The sequence below is a fragment of the Bos grunniens genome, chromosome 7, assembly GCF_055505025.1.
Source record: "Bos grunniens cultivar Pamir isolate PY7600 chromosome 7, Bosgru_T2T1.0, whole genome shotgun sequence".
NCBI lineage: Eukaryota > Metazoa > Chordata > Mammalia > Artiodactyla > Bovidae > Bos > Bos grunniens.
The window spans coordinates 50168801-50184604 of record NC_141171.1 but is presented as its reverse complement, the minus strand read 5'-3'; the positions used below and the strand labels follow the sequence as shown (position 1 = coordinate 50184604).

The 15804-nt window shown below is 49.7% G+C and overlaps 1 protein-coding gene across 7 annotated transcripts in view; it reads right to left on the bottom strand.

Moving 5' to 3' along the window:
* Window positions 1-7704: 7704 nt before the first annotated feature.
* Window positions 7705-15804, bottom strand: part of CTNNA1 (catenin alpha 1) — a 344567-nt gene continuing 336467 nt past the window's right edge. For all 7 annotated transcript variants that reach the window (XM_086411845.1, XM_086411843.1, XM_086411841.1 and 4 more), the window contains 5 exons: window positions 13187-13297; window positions 11479-11660; window positions 11250-11355; window positions 9792-9926; window positions 7705-8890 (listed from right to left, as the gene is read on the bottom strand). In XM_086411845.1, coding sequence (XP_086267971.1) covers window positions 8603-8890; window positions 9792-9926; window positions 11250-11355; window positions 11479-11660; window positions 13187-13297 — 822 coding nt within the window. In that variant the 3' untranslated portion in view covers window positions 7705-8602. The remainder of the gene's footprint in view (window positions 8891-9791; window positions 9927-11249; window positions 11356-11478; window positions 11661-13186; window positions 13298-15804) is intronic.

The following is a 15804-nucleotide window of genomic DNA, read 5'->3' as shown; positions in this document are numbered from 1 at the left end:
CTCCACACACAGGGGTGCTGTGTCAGCCCAGGCCAGGCAGCTGATGGGTGAGGCTGGGTCCTGGGTGGTGGGACTGGGGGCGCTCGGTGCACTCTGGAGGCCTTTGGGTGGAGGTATCACTCTGGGAGAGGAATAATCTCTCCACAGCTGGTAGTGGGAGCCCAGGCTGGGCCCACCTGACGGAGCAGAGGGGCCTCTCCGTGCCCTTGCCTCTCTTCTGCGTCCATGTGCTCTGCGCTGAGCAGGAGGTGGCAGCCTTGGAGGCAGGGGAGGCTGAGCCTGACAAGCCGCAGCCCCCACCCCGGAGAGGCTGAGCGCCAGGCTGGGAGCCTGCTGCAGGTTGCCACAGCAACCCTGCTCTGGGCTTTCCTGATTTGGATTCTGGTGCGTTTGTTTTTCAGCTTTTCCCAATGCACCAGAGGCTCACTCCTGCTGCTTAGGCCGCCCCTCCCAGCCTCTGTGTAGAACTCTCCCCATTCTGGCCTTGCATGTAGAAATCGTGGTTTCGCTGAGCTGAGGGCAAACTGAGGCCCAGAGAAACCCGGGGCAGGTCAATGGCTTCAGCCCTGCTCCTGCCCACGGAGAGCCTGGGAGGGCTGCTGCAGCAGAGCATTCTCCAGGGGGGCGGGAGGGAGGCCAGGGTCTGTGGAGTTGGGGTAGGATGCCTCGGGGCCCAGGCGTCACGGGGATCAGTCCACCAAGTTGGATGCCTGCTGGCTCGGGCATCATGGGGCTCAGACCAGAGTCCTCCGAGTTGGATGCCTGCTGGCTCGCAGCCTCTAAACCTGTCAGTAGCCTGTACATTTCACAGATGAGGAAGTCATGGCCAGGGAGGCTGAATGATCTGCCTGAGGTCACAGAGGCAGCGAGGGGCAGAGCTGGAGTTTGCTGGGCGGCACACGCTTTGAAAAGTTTGAATGTTTGGCTCAGAAGAAGATCATTTTAATTAATCTGACAGGCAGTGGTGGGAGGGCCAGGAGAGACGGCTGAGCAGGCCAGGTCCAGAAAGGTTCTGGGACTCGGGAGTGAGTGAGGGGAGGCAGACAGTGCCAGGCGACTGAGCCCACAGTCAGGTGATGGCACTGCATCTGCCGTCTCCTTCACATACATAACACAAGACGTTGGCAGGGGTGGAGCTTGGGCTGCAGTCTGCCTTCTCAGTGGCCTCATCCGGGTCATCCAGGGCCTCTGCCTTCTTGGTCCTTAGTCTCGGGTGGATTCTGGTTCCACCATCCAGTTCATCGGTGACTGTTGTTTGCAGGTCTAGGAAGAGCCTCCGGGACCTATAGCCAAGGAGCACAACCTGGGCTACGTAACATGATGTCTGACAGTGAATGCTGAAAACTAAAGAAAAATAAAGCCCAGAATGGGGGATGAGGAGTGTCAGGGAAGGCCTCTCTGAGGAGGTGCAGTGTGAAGAGAAGAAGTGAGGCAGTGAGCCCTGTGGGATCTGGGGAAGTGCTTTGTATATAAGGAAATAGCAGAGGCAGGAACATGGCTGGGTGTTGGAAGAAAAGCAAGAGTTGGTGGAAGGGAGGATAATAAGCACCGTGAGGAGGGCGGACTCTGGCAGCTCTGGTGAGGACTGGAGCCGCTGCTTTGTGACGGGGCCATTGGAGACTTGTGAGCGGAGGGCAGACCTGACGTGACTGACATTTTAACAGGACCACGCACGCTGCTGTGGTGAGAACAGATGACACGGGAGCAAGGACGGAAGCAGGTGGCCGGCGCAGGGTCTGATGTAAAATCCAGGTGAGAGCTGATGTGGTGTGAACCAGGGTGATGATGGAGACAGTGATGTGGTCAGACTCCACTGTGTTTTAAAGGTCACCGTGAGAGGACTTGCTGACTGATTGCATGTGGGGTGTGAGGGAAAAAAAGAGTGAAGGATGAAGCCTTACCTCAGGACTTCAATAAAGTTGAAGTTGCAGCAGCAACTGGACAACCATGTTTTAGAAGATGAACCTTGACCTATAACTGTTGTCTTACCCAAAATTTAACTCAAAACCAACTACAGACCTAAATGAAAAACTGTAAAATGAAAAACTGTAAAACTTTTAGAAGAAGAGAGGAAAATAAATATTTGTGACTTTAGTTTTTAGCTATACCACCAGAAGCACAATTCGTAAAGTTAAAAACTGATGGATTGAACTATATCAAAATTAGAAACTTGTTCTGTGAAATTAAAATAAAGACAAGCCAAAAACAGGGAGAAAATATATACTTGGCAAAAAGGATTTGTATCTAGAATCAATGTCAAAAAAAAAATACTTGACAAAGGATTTTGCATCCAGAATATATGAAGAATTCCCAAAGCAAGAAAACAGTCAACCCAATTTTCAAAAATAAAGATTTGCAAAGACATCACCAAAGTGGATATACAGATGACACATAAGCAGGTGAAAAAAATGCCCGTGAGACAGCATTCCATTCTTATTCCTAGGTATTTGCCCAAGATAGAAATCCTTGTTTATACACAAACTTGTACTTGAACAATTATATCAACTTTATTTGTAAAAACAAAACTGGAATTAGGTAAAATGTCCCTTATCTGGGGGTGGATGGACCACCATGGAAATACTCCCCACGGTGCTCTGCTCCGCACGGAAGAGCAGACAGCTATGCCCGCGGCACACGCAGGCGTCTCAGATGCATGCTGCGGACTCAAAAGCAGCCAGGCTCAGAAGGCTGCATACTGTTGATTTATGGGACATTCTGGAAAAGGCAGAACTATAGGGAAAGGGCCTGTTCAGGACTTAGGGGACATTTCAACGACAGTGGGGCGGCACAGTGGAATCTTGGGGAGCATGTTGGAAATGTTCTGTGTCTCAGTTGTGGTTACGCAACCACTACATGTGTCAAAATTCAGACACCCCAGAAAGTGAATTTTACTCTGTGTAAATTACAGCTAAAAAATTGTAATAAATACTTCCCTGGTGGCTCAGATGGTAAAGAATCTGCCTGCAATGCAGGAGGCCTGGGTTCGATCCCTGGGTTGGGAAGATCCCCTGGAGGAGGAAATGGTAACCCAGTCCAGTATTCTTGCCTGGGAAAATCCCTTCAACAGAGGAGCCTGGTGGGATCCATGGGATCACAAAGAGTTGGACACAACTGAGCGACTGACACTTTGAAATACTCAAACGTTTCCTTTCCTAGCATTTGACTGTTATCTGTGCTTCTGAGATTACTTAATGTCTATCGCATCTGATGGTGGAAACACTAACCGTGCACTCGAACTTCTTTTCCTAGCTCCACCAGCAGGATACCTCGTGGGTGGCTGGAAATCTGATGTGGTGGGAGTATTTACACCAGGGAAGTCGGGAAATGTTACAAATCAAGGCTTAATTTATTGTTTTGTTGATTGTCTAGACTTTAAAGAGGGTGATGAAGAAGACATTAATGCCAGTTAAGCTTTGTGTGTCATCTATATTTAGCACAAAAAAATGAAATTATCTTACAGTATTTGACAGATACTATCTGATTCAGCAAAGTCATCATTCACTGACAAGTGAAATTCCCACATTTATTTTTGTTCTTTCACTTCCTTACTCCTTAAGGTAAACAAAAATATCAACCAACATTCATGTCAGAACTAGACTCATCTGTCACTTTCAACCATAGGTTGGCTATGGATGCAAGATTTGAGCAAAAATCAAAGAAGGAATTTAAGCTGTGTGGAATCGAGAGTAAAGAATATTGCCTATTTCGTTAATTCTGAGTTGTGTACTGTAATTCCTTTATAGGAGTAAAATGTGTAACAAAATATATGGATATATATATGCAGCCTCTCCCCATCCCTCCCTGAAAACCTGGTTGTTGTACATTATTGATCAAGCAGAAGAGAAGCAAGGTCAGTGGCCTGGACTAGCTGAGTGTTAGAGACCAAGAGGGGGAGCATGTTAAGGAGACTCGAGCAAGGTGAGTGAGGATGTGATGGTGGAAATCTGGAGAAAGCGTGACAAGGAGGGAGCGTGGCTGCCAGCAGCACGTCAGGCCGAGAGGAGGGCTGGACCGAGCAGGGAGAGTGGTGGTGGGCACTGGAGACGGTCCCAACGTTCCCCTGAGGAGCTCTGTCTCAGGGGAGGGAGACATGGACCTGGAAAGGCTTTTTGTCCCCTTGTTTTAAACTCTGGGGTCTATGACATATTTTTGTGTGCTGATGAGAACCACTGAGGGAAGGCAAACTTGGTCAGGCAGGAAATGGGGGCGTGAGAATTGAGGGCTAGAATGCTTTGGACTGGGATCCCGTGACCAGTGACAGGGTGACCTCACCCCCTGGAGAACCCCTGCACGCTGACACGCAGTCCTGAGGACCCGTGCAGGAACGGGCAGGTGCGGTGGGAGTCTGAGGGCGTCTCTGGGGAGAAGAGCCTGCCCTCTGGGGCTCCTGAGGGCTGGTCTGAACCTGGGGGCGTTAGAGGGACTGACTGAGCAGCTGGGAGGAGGGGCTGGACAACTCGTGAGCTGTGTGACTTGGGTGAGAGAGTTGGTCGCCACTCCTGTAGAGTTTGAGGGGCAGTAATAGCGACACGTCACGAGCAGCAAACAAGCAACTGGGGGATGTGGGTGAAGGCCTACATGGGCCCTGGGTGTGCCCAGCATGAGGCAGCTGCTCCTCTTCTTCAGTGGGGGGGCAATCCTTGCCTGGGTGGAGAGTGGACGCTGTGAGCATTAAGGGTGCAGAGGTGAGGGGGGCCCTTGGAAGTGTCTGCCCGGGGGTTGTGGGAGGCACTGCCCTATGGTTAGCAGGGCAGGGGGGAGAGCAGTGGGGCTCTGCCCAGCCTGCGTGAGGTCATGGCCAGAGCAGGGGCACGGGGCAGCTGGCCCGTAATGCCAGGCTGAGGCACCCAGGGGAGGAGCTGGCCTGAGGTGTCACCCAGGGAGGTGACACTGAGGGTCGTGGCTACCCTGGCTGAGAAGCAAGAAGCCTCGGGATGTGAGGGGAGACACCCCTCTTAGCGGTGGCCAAGGGGCAGGAGCAAACCCCACACCGACACGGTGAGGCTGGTCTCCCCCGAGCTCAGCCCACGGTCTGTGAGGAGGGTGGAGGATTCAGGATCGCTGGTTAAGACCTCTGGTGCCGCCTCTGTGACCTGCTTTCTGCTTCCCAGTATCTTCTGATTGACTGGTTTAAATAAGCAGTGAATCATTTGAACAGTTCAACTATTTCTCAAGCATGTGCCAGGGCCTTTGAGAGGTTACGGGGTCACCAAGACCACTGCCTTTTCCCCAAAGAATGCCAGAACAGCCCTGTGTGAGCTGGCACTGCAACGCCACATGCTGGGGGCAACAGGGCCAAGGCCTGGTGAGAAGGGGGTGGTCGTGGGCCACGCTTGCCCATCGTGGCACAAGGGGAGATTTTAGGCGCTATAGCAATGAACACTTTACTAAAGTGAATTTTAATGTGTATTAGAAAAACTGTAGCACATCAAACATTTCATAGCTATTGCTTAAGGAGGAAGTGAAGCTCAGTAGAACTTTCATCTTTTGGGAACGTGTGCTATTAATGTTGGGATGGTGAGGGTGATGCCTGGGACATGCAAGTGATGGGCTCATGGGGGGCAGCGTGTGGACATCCTAGGAATCGCGTCCAGTGGGCAGTGTGGGTGTAAAGGGCACGGTTAGTCCAGATACTCCCAGGGCAGGCATGGGGTCCCTGAGGGCTGTGTGCAGAGGACTGACTCTTGAGAAATGCTTTTGGAAGTTTCTTTTATCACTTGGTGGAGAGTGGGTAATGGATGCTGGGGGCTGAGGGAGGGGGCTGTCTAGACCAGGGTGGGCTCAGCCTCTGAGAGAAGTGGATGGGCTGAGCAGACAGGTGGACTGGATGGTCTACATGGCGCTGGGTGCGGGGCTGTAGGTCACGGCAGCAAAAGCCATGAGTGTTCCAAGTGTCAGCGTGGATTCTGAGTCAGTAAGGAGGAGGGGCCGAGTGAAGGGAGGTCAGCGTCTGTGGGCCTGGCCCCACAAGGGACCCCCAGGTCCCCAGGGTACCTGTGTCCTGGGCCTTGGAGAGTGGATTCCTATCCCTGTGAAGCAGGGAGGCAAAATATCAGGGGAAGTCTTTCTGATAGACTTTTGACAAGACATCTGAAGGAGATCTTGAGAAGGAATTGGGGGGGTGGGTCTCTGGGGAGAGCAGAACCAAAACTGGCAAAGGGCAGATATGCAAAGAACGGTGAGAAGAAAGGCCAGAGACAAAAGCGTCCACACTCACTATTAGGACTCTGGCTTTTAGGACATGGAAGCCACTGGAAGGTTGAGCTAAGAGAATAACATGCTCTGGCTTGTCTCTGAGGGGTTACTGTGAGCCATGGAAACGGTGATTGGGGACGCCTGGTGGGGGTTGGGGGGGGCGGTGCGGGGAAGGAGCCTACTGCAGCGTCCACATGCAGACGACCGTGGGAGCCACCTCCTGGCCTGTGCCCCTGTGTTGTCCCCTCCCACTGTGGGCCAAGGGTGGTTTGTGTCACCAACATAACACTGAAGGCATCACGTATTGCTTTTGGGATCAGGTTTTTAAAACACGCCGTAGGTTCCATCTGGTTGCCATCCTCTCGGCTCGCTCACTCTGGTGGGGGCGTGAGCCGCTCTGTGGGAAGGCAGGCCCACCTGGCACAGACCGCAGCCTCCCACCCCCGCCCTGTGAAGCAGCCTGGAAGTGGGTCCTCTGCTCACAAGCATCCAGAGAGACAGCCTTACAAGAGACCCAAGCGTCAGAACCTTCCACTCGGCTGCTCCTGGATCCCTTATCTTCAGAAGCTGTGAGTGATGCTTGTTGTCTTGGCTGCTGAGTTTGAGGGCAGTTTGTTACATGCTAAGAGAAGCTAATGCAGTGATGAGGTCTTGGACCAGGTGACGGCAAACAGAACTGGTGAGAAGTAGCTGGCCCCAGCATACATTTCAAAGGGAAGAATCTGTAAAATATGTATAAAGACATCCAAGTGGAGAGTTTAGGAGACCGCCAGTTATAGAAGTCTAGTTCTAGGAAAAGTTGGCATTTGGATGGTATTTAAAGCCAGAAATCTGGCTAAGATCAGGAGTAAGCAGAACCAAAGAGAAGAGGTTGAGGACTGAGCCCTGGGACAGATAGCGCAACTTCGACCAGCTAGGAGGAGGAGGAGGAGCACCCTGTGAGGAACGAGAAACCGGAGTGAGATGCTTCAGAGGCTGAGGAGGAGCTGTGAGCGGGGAGGGCCTGTGCACCTTGGCCACTGACGGTGCGGAGAGGAAGATGGGCATGCAGAGCTGACTGGAGCGGCAGGAAGTGAGGAAGGGGAGACAAGGACGACACTCTCTAAGGAATGGGGACGTAGGCTGGGAAAGGACAGCAGGTTCAGGAGGTTTGTAAGGCAGCCATCATCTTGGTACAGTTACAAACCAGTGGGGATGATTAGAAGGGGAGGGTTGACCTCCAGGGAGATGTCAAGGATGCCTCTGAGGTTCTGCCCTGCACCCTGAAGTACAGACATGTGAATTCCCATGGTGGGCGTGGCCCTCCCAGCCGGCCCAGCCTGGAAGCTCCAGGGAGGCACAGCCCTGAGCCCTTTGCACAGTCTGCTCCCTCCCTGGGCAGTACCATCCAGGAAAGAGGGCCAACGGGAGGCCGGAGCATGGCAGATGCTGGGGGCAAATCCAGGAGATGTCTGATGTAAAAACTCCACTCTATGGGAAGGCAAAGAAAAGAACTCTGGCCCCTTAGACTTGGTTTCATAGTGGACTTTATTGGGAAAAGTTAGTGTAAAAACATTCAAATTCATAAAATTTAAATAAAGTAAAATTATACCTTGTAGTTATAGTAATCGCTATAGTAATCACAAATAAGGTAAGTCTAAATCATTGCCTAAGCAAACACTATTTTGTCAGGCTTCTCCTAAGCCCAAAGCAGGAAGCGCTGCAATTATTAGAAGTGAACCCAATGATGAATTTACATTTGGAAACTGAAGGAAGTTAAAAGAGCATGTTCTGATTATGGCATCACAACATTCTAGCCTGAAAAAAAGCAACTTTATTAATGTCCCACAGCAGAGTACATTAGTAATTGTAACCATGCATTAAAATCCTCCTTTCATGTTATAAAGAGAGTAATCCATTTTCTTTGTGATACATTGTTTTAATTAGTTTTGTGTGGTCTGTCCCTCTAAAGACCTGTCTAGGAATGTTCCTTTCTCCAAGGCCTCCTAAGACGCCCGGGATGCTTCCTCCGGGTCGTCTTTGGTCATTTACTACCAGCCAAGTGGCCAGAACTGGGGGAAGCCCCTCCCTGAACCAAGATGCTGGTAGATCCCCTCTCCCAAACCTACTGCTACCACCACTGGGAGGACAGGCATCTCAACTTGGTCAACAGTGTTACTAACACATTCATGTGGGAGTCTCTTTGGTTATGGAATTTTTACTTTTAATTATTTAGGAGTATAAAAAATATAGCTAGATATATGCCCCTGAATTCTATGACTTAAACACAAGTACGTCCTTACAAAATTCACCAGGTTGGCCAGGTCTCAAGAATCTATTTCCCTATGGGATCTAACATCAGTGTTCTATTTAGCAAATATATGTGAGTGAAGAATGATGAGGGATCTTTAGGAGGGCCCGGGCAGCCTTAGATGCTGTCCATAGCTTTGAACTCACTGAGGGCCTGCACGGGGTTCACGTGCTTCTTCTGAGATGCTCTTTTAATCTTGGTCTGCGTCTCATCCTGTTTCTCTCTCTTCACCAAGGGCTTTTTCTCAGGCGCCTTCATCTTCCACGACACAGCAGGGAGGTTGAGGGACGCCATCCCCTGGGACTTCTGGTATTTGGTGGAGGCCACGTACGATGCCTTCACTGTCTGCACCACCGCATTCATCAAGTTCTTTGCGGCTTGAATCAGGGACATGGCGCTGTCCACCTGAGAGGCACAGACAGGAGGTGAGGAGCACGGGCCAGGGTCTGGGGTGGAAGGTCCAGCTGGCCTGTCGGTCCCCGACAGGGAGTCCCCACTCTCCTGGGGCCCGGAAGCAGCCCTCGTTCCTAATCAGCTCTCCCAACGGCTAGGTGCTCTCATCCAAACACCCTGAAAATGCCTGTATTTCAGATCTTCTGAAGGGAAGAGTAATAAAAATGTAAGGTACCATTACCTTACCTGCCCTAGCCCTCAACAGTTTTCAAACAAGGCGGGGGATGATCTGCAGAACAAGCACTGTCAACAGCCACAGGCATGGGGTGGGGGGCTTAGGTCAGCCTCCTGGACAGAGCGCCCCATGCTTTGAGTAAAGACCCAGGGGACTCCCCTCACATTTAGAGAAGATGGGTAATTGTCCCCAGAGACAGGGGCATTTGATGTTGGAGCAGGTAAACAAATGGTCTAAGTATGTCCAACATTCAAAGTTCTTTGAAAGGAAATTGTGTGGGGTTTAGCAGAAGCCACGGGGCTTCCATGGAGTGAGGTGTCCTTGTTCCCCTAGGGTGACAGGTCCAGAACTGTGTGATGTGACCTGCGAAACAGACAAGGGGAGAGAGTGTACTGGGGCTCTTTGAGGGTGGAGGGGGTTTGAGAAAGGCTGTATGTCTCTGCAATTTCTGAACAGGCTCACTTTCTCTCTAGAAGAAGAAAAAAAAGGAGGATAAAAATACTCTTTCCCACAGAAGCAAAAGGGAAGAGGCCAGCACAGTAAGGGCTCCTAACTGTCACCAACCGTGTTCAGCAGAGCTGCAATATGCACAGAGGAGCCGACGTGCAGCCCTCAGCCTCCGAGAGGAAACTATGGATCCTCTCCCAGCACTTCCTCCCACTGACAGAGGAAACTTACCCCAGAGACGACCAGCTCCCCACCAAGGTTCTGCACCTCGGCCTTGACTTTGCTGCAGATGTTGAGCTGGTGGCAGTAAAGGGCAATGCGCTGAAGGTAGGCCAGCAGGTCCTGCTTGCAGGCTGAGTCTGGGCACTGACGAGAGAGCGGACTTAGCACCAAGCACTCTTGAGCCCAAACACACCCATTCCTAGGGCTATTCTGACAGGCTCAGTCAGTGCTGCAGCAAGGATGAGAGAGGATTATCCAAGTACCCGGGCTGTCACTACCCTCAGCAACTCTGCTGGGGTCCCTGCCTCTGGAGAAAAGTGACGGTGTCATGAGCTAGAGTGAAGGGCTGTCTGCTCAGAGGGCCCAGATGTGCTCAGTGGTGCACACTCTAAACACCTGATGAAAGGAGAGTCATTTTAGGCAAAGAGAGAGAACAAGTGCGTCAACCAAAGCAAGCAGAGCACCTCTTAAGTGTTGACGCCAACACCTCCCTTCTGTGAGGCTGGGGTTTTTTATTCTCAGCAGCTCCTGAAGCATGGCAGAGCCATGCCTCATTTGCATTTTAAGATGGTTGTGTAAGAAGACTGTGTTGGGAGCTGTGTGGAGGGCGGAGCAGGGAGTCAGTGAGGAAGGCCATAGTCTTGCAGGCACAGGCTGTGCACGATGGACTGAGTGGTGGCTGCTGAGAGGAAGAGACCAGATGGTGCTCACATTCATGTGGCCAGTAGATGTACTGGGGCTGAGTACCAGATATAAGCCCTTACAGAGGGGCGTTAAGGAGGGCTTCCCAGTCTTTGGCTTGAGCACTGTCACTGTCCTGCAGCCCTGGTGCAGGCTGAGCATGTGGACACTTGAGGGAAAGCAGTGGGAAGGCTTTGTAACTATAGCTGAAAATAGCTTGTAAACTTTCCTGGAGGTTTACACACTTTTTTCAACACATCAGTAGAGAAAAGGGATGAAGGCTGGGTGGCTGGGAACACAGACGTCTGTCCCCACTTCGGCACATCATGCTTCCAAAGCACCAGACCAAAGAGCTCCTGACTCTTACGTGAAATACACCCATAAGAGGCTCTTAACGCACTTAGTTTCAGTATATTATTGGGGCTTGCAGAATTAGCTCCTACCCAGAGCTGACATTCTAAAGAGATCTGAAGAGCTAACAGTAAAGGCTGGTTTTAGCTGTCAATCAAGGCAAGATTTTAGGACATACACACCTATGTGTGTATGTGATGTAATGCAGAGATGTGCTGTAATGCAAACTGGGCCTGTCTTATAAAACTTGTCAAAGAAACAGGAATTCAGAAATCCTTAAAACTCTATGCTGATGTTAATCAAGCAGGTTGGTGAGTTAAGAACACTGTTTGAGATTAGGAAAGTGCTGTGGCTCATGAAAAACACTGTTACCACCCCTGGGCTGCCCGAGTCCAGCATGAACTTTAAGGCCTGTGGGGCAAGTCTGTTACTTACATGGTCTGCAATGGTGCGGCCAAGCTTATCCATCCTGGAGCCTGCCTCAGCAATTTTCTTGGCGGCACTGATCACATCTGATGTGTTTTTAAGTGGTCCTTTACCTCTGAAAACAGGGAACAAGGATGATTGTTAACTAAAGCCCTTGTAGGTGGAGATGAACAGCAAAGGATGTACGGAGCAGCACATCCTGCCTACGTGAGGTGGCCTGCAGGGAGGGGCTGCTCACCGGGTGAAGTCCGTCATCTCCATCATGATCATGCACATCTGCTTGGCCAGCACGATGATGTCATTGCCACTGTCGTCCCACTTGGACACCTCAGCGTCCAGCTTGCTCTTTTCTTCCTGAAAACTGGCCACCTGTTCCGCAATCTTTGCTTTCTGCTCCTGGGGAAGCTGAGCCATGATCGCCTGAAATCAGAAGCACAGAAAGCTCTTACATAAAGAGAATATGAAGTTCTCACAGTGCATTAACCAAGAATATTTCCACCAAGCAATCTATGACATAGGTAGGATGATGCTTTAATAGGTTTCATTTTGCCTGAAGAACCATTTATTCTCATTTTGTGAAGTTTATAGCTTCCCGACCCACTTTCAAGAATAACGGTATGAGGAGTTGTAGGCTAATGTACAAGCTTCCTGATCACACCTGCACAGGGACAAAACCTGCTTAATTCTTTAAAAGTTTCATCTTCTGAAGTCAGAAAGACAAATATCACATTATATTAGACATAGGTGGAATCGGATTTTTTAAAAAGATACAAATGAACTTATTCACAAAACAGAAACAGACCTACAGACTTTGAGAACAAACTTAGGGTTGATTACCAAAGGGGAAACGTGATGGGGTGTGGGTAAATCAGGAGCTTGGCATGAACATACAGTATTTTATACATATAACCAAGAACATACTGTATAGCACAACGAATTCTACTCAATATTCTGTGATAACCTATGAAAGCATCTAAAAAAGAATGAATATGTGTATAACTGAATCACTTTACTGTACACCTGAAGTTAACATAACATTGTAAATCAACTACACTCCAATAAAATTACTTTGAAGAAAAATAAACTTCCATTAACCTTAAAAAAAAAAATGTCAACCTCGCCTCCTGCCATGGGGATGAGGAAGGGGCTAATGCATGCAGGCCTTTCCCTGGTGTCAGTATATACATCTCCAACTTTGCAAGATGACCCAGAAGTAGTCTTAAAATGTAAGTTTTAAAGGAGGCAGAAGAGAACCTGCTGCAGAGCACACTTCTCAGGCACTCACACCTAAGCCTGCGGCACCTGGAGGCCCGCCGCCTACCTCAAGCCCCAGACTCAGGCCTAGGGCTCCTCTCGACTCAGCTCCCCAAGGGCTAGGACCCAGTGGGGCTTAAAGCAGAGATGAACCCGCTGTTCAAAATGACTTCTAAGGGGTGAAAAAAGACTCCTTAGTAATATTTCTTGGCATCCTCCCAAAAACATAAATGCAATTGATTGAAGATTTAACGACTCAAATGAATGCAATGGCTCTGATTTTCTTGAATGTACCACTGTTATTTTTTTCCCCATGAATAATTAAATAGTTCATGCCCGTGGTATCATTGAGATAGGCAAAGACAGCAATCTTTTTTGAGTTTCACTGTCCTATTAACAAACATTGCATTGACTGGAGCATAGCGCTTTCCTGACTCAGGGCTCTTCATAAACCAAAGCCTCAGGGTACAGCTGAGGGGGCCATGTTCTTGCCCTGCTCTAGCTGAGGAGACATTCTGGATGAACCTACAATGGACTAGCAGGTGCCACAACTTTAGGATAAGGTTCCACTGCCAGAGAAAATGAGAGGAAAAATGGTGTTTTCAATAATGAGAGAGTTCTTCTGGAAAAGAAAAAGCTAAGAACAGGGAGAGACAGGAAGGTCTGCAGGACAAGTTAAACCTGATCCTTACCCGGGCACTCTGGCCAGCTATTAGCTGGTCATCTTCTGTCTGGACACTTGTCCTGCTTCTGACATCGAAGTCTTCCGTCTCAAAGTCAGAGTCATCCAGCTCCTCAGGGGTCTGCCACCAAGACAGAAATGACAAGTCAAACACAACCCTGGGCCGCCAGCAGCCCCAAGCCCCTGGGCCCACAGCCCCAGGGTCTGATGTAAAGACATCCAGAATTTTCTGCAGTACTCTAAACAGCCACGAGGAATAAAGTTAAAGTTGCTCAATATTTGAACCCTGCTTCACCGATGCATGTGCCAAGCAGTCCATTCAACAAACAGCGAGCAAAGGCACCACACCAGCATTCCCAAAGGACCTGGAGGGTTTCAGTTTCTACCAGAGAGTCAAGACTCTGCTTGACAAAAGGTTTTCACTTCATGTACTTCTCCAACACCTGCATCTTAAGACAAATGTGAGAATTGTTCTGGGTGGAAAACGTACTGTAGTAAAAATAGCAGTTTCATACATTAAACAGATTCTTATAACTTTGCCATTTTTTAATGGAAAAAAGAAAATTAACTGAATTAATACTGGGATTCCTCTTAGGTTAGCAAAGGTTGATCTGAGGAGTAAAAACAGGCAGTGTGTTTTTATGTACTTTTATTAAAGGAAAAGAGAATATGGCAGATAAAGTCTGAGTAAATACCAAAAGAACTGATCACTTTTTTGCTTTAATTATGAAATAAAAATTCTTATTTTGTACACCCTCCAGCCTCTCGTGATTAGCTGCTGACTTAAAATATAATGTAATCTTCGGGAAATTATCAGCAACAGGGCAGCAGGCAGAACAGCTGAGGTTGGCTCTTGGCCCAGCCGGTCGGCCTATGACAAGAGGGCAGTGAGGCGAGTCCCTCATCTGCACCAGGACCTAATCCAACCCCAGCCTGAGGGCTTCCTGTGAGGAAGCATCCGGACTGCCCAGAGTATGTTGGGTTTGTACACACGTGAAGGCTGGGCCGGTCCCTCTGTGTGGAGGTGAGGACAGTGGGGGTCACGTGAGGCACCAGTGAGTTACACGTCAGTGCAACACCTGGGGTCCAGCTGCTGTTGGCCATTGTGATTCTGGAGTGACAGACACTTGAGCCTTGTAGTGAGGGGTGCCTCTTAACAGGATCTCTACTTCCCCACCTTCCTCCATAGCCCATCACAGCCCGAAGAACTGTTCTTACCAGGGAAACCAAATTATCTTCTATCTGTTCATTCACTTGTTGAATCTCTGTGTGCCAAGCAAGCAGTTCTGGGCTCTTATGGTACAGAATGACAGAGACAAACATCCCTGCTCTCACAGATACAAGACTGCAGGCACCCAAGGATGTGAAGAGCGAGACTGAGAAGCAGCTGCATGAATCCAGGTGAGAGGTGCTGGTGGCTTAGACCAGGGCAGTAACCATGTTCAGAATCCCTACTTATTGTGAAGGTAGACCCAACAGGATCTGCTGATAAATCAGATTCAGTGTATGAGGCAAAAAGTGGAATCAAAGGTGAATCTAAAATTTGGGCCTAAGCAAGTGGAAGACAGACGTGCCATCAACTGATGAGAGAGCAGGGTGGAGAGATGCGGAGCTCACTTTGGGGATGACAAGCGAGGGGCAGCAAGCAGGGTGGCTGGAGGAGTGGACCATGGGAGTCAGCCTCTCGCTGGTTTTCTCATCTTTATGCTCCAAGCAAATGAGTACAGTCAGAAAAGAGACAGGTGAGAAACTATGCTACAGGGTGTACCCGTGGTCACGGGCTGTGAAGATGAAGGATGAGGAGAAACCAGCAAGACTGAGGAGGAGGGGGCCAGTGGATTTTCTTACAGTGGGAGACATTAAGGCATGTTTGTCTGCTGGGGGAAAAGTGCTGGAGGAATAGGGAACAAGACCCAGTGCAGAGAACAGGCTCAGCCAGGAGCAGATGTTCAAACCACCTCAGGATCCTTGGAAACGATGGATCCCTGGTGGTTCAGAGAGTGAAGCATCTGCCTGAAATGTGGGAGACCCAGGTTCGATCCCTGGGTTGGGCAGATCCACTGGAGAAGAAAAAGGCAATCCACTCCAGTATTCTTGCCTGGAAAATCCCATGGATGGAGGAGGAGCCTGGCGGGCTACAGCCCATAGGGTCGCAGAGTTGGACATGACTGAGTGACTTTACTTTCAGGGCCAGACAGGTAGGATGGGGCACAGGTGGGGAAAGGGGAGAAGGTATGAAGTGTTCCCAGACTCTACGGCTGTGTAGCACCAACAGTCCCCTGACATCCTGGGTCCAGTGACCCCAGTCAGATGACTGTACTTTTATGCACCACATTCAGCAGGAGACAGAATTTCACTAGGGTTGTATTTTGAAAGGCAAATAAGGGGAGTAAAAGGGTGCAAGAGAGATTTTACTGATGAAACAGAAGCTGGAATAGGAGTGAGGCAAGGACCCGAGAGGCTGAGTGAGGGTTGCAAGTGGGGAGGACCAACCGGCTGAAGATCTCGACGGACTCAAAGCACTGTTGGAGTCACAGAACCAAAGGGAGCAGCTGACCAAAGGGATGATGGAGATGCTGGTTATGACAAAGACCAGGCAAGAGTAGGCAAAAGAGGCTGAGTATGGGG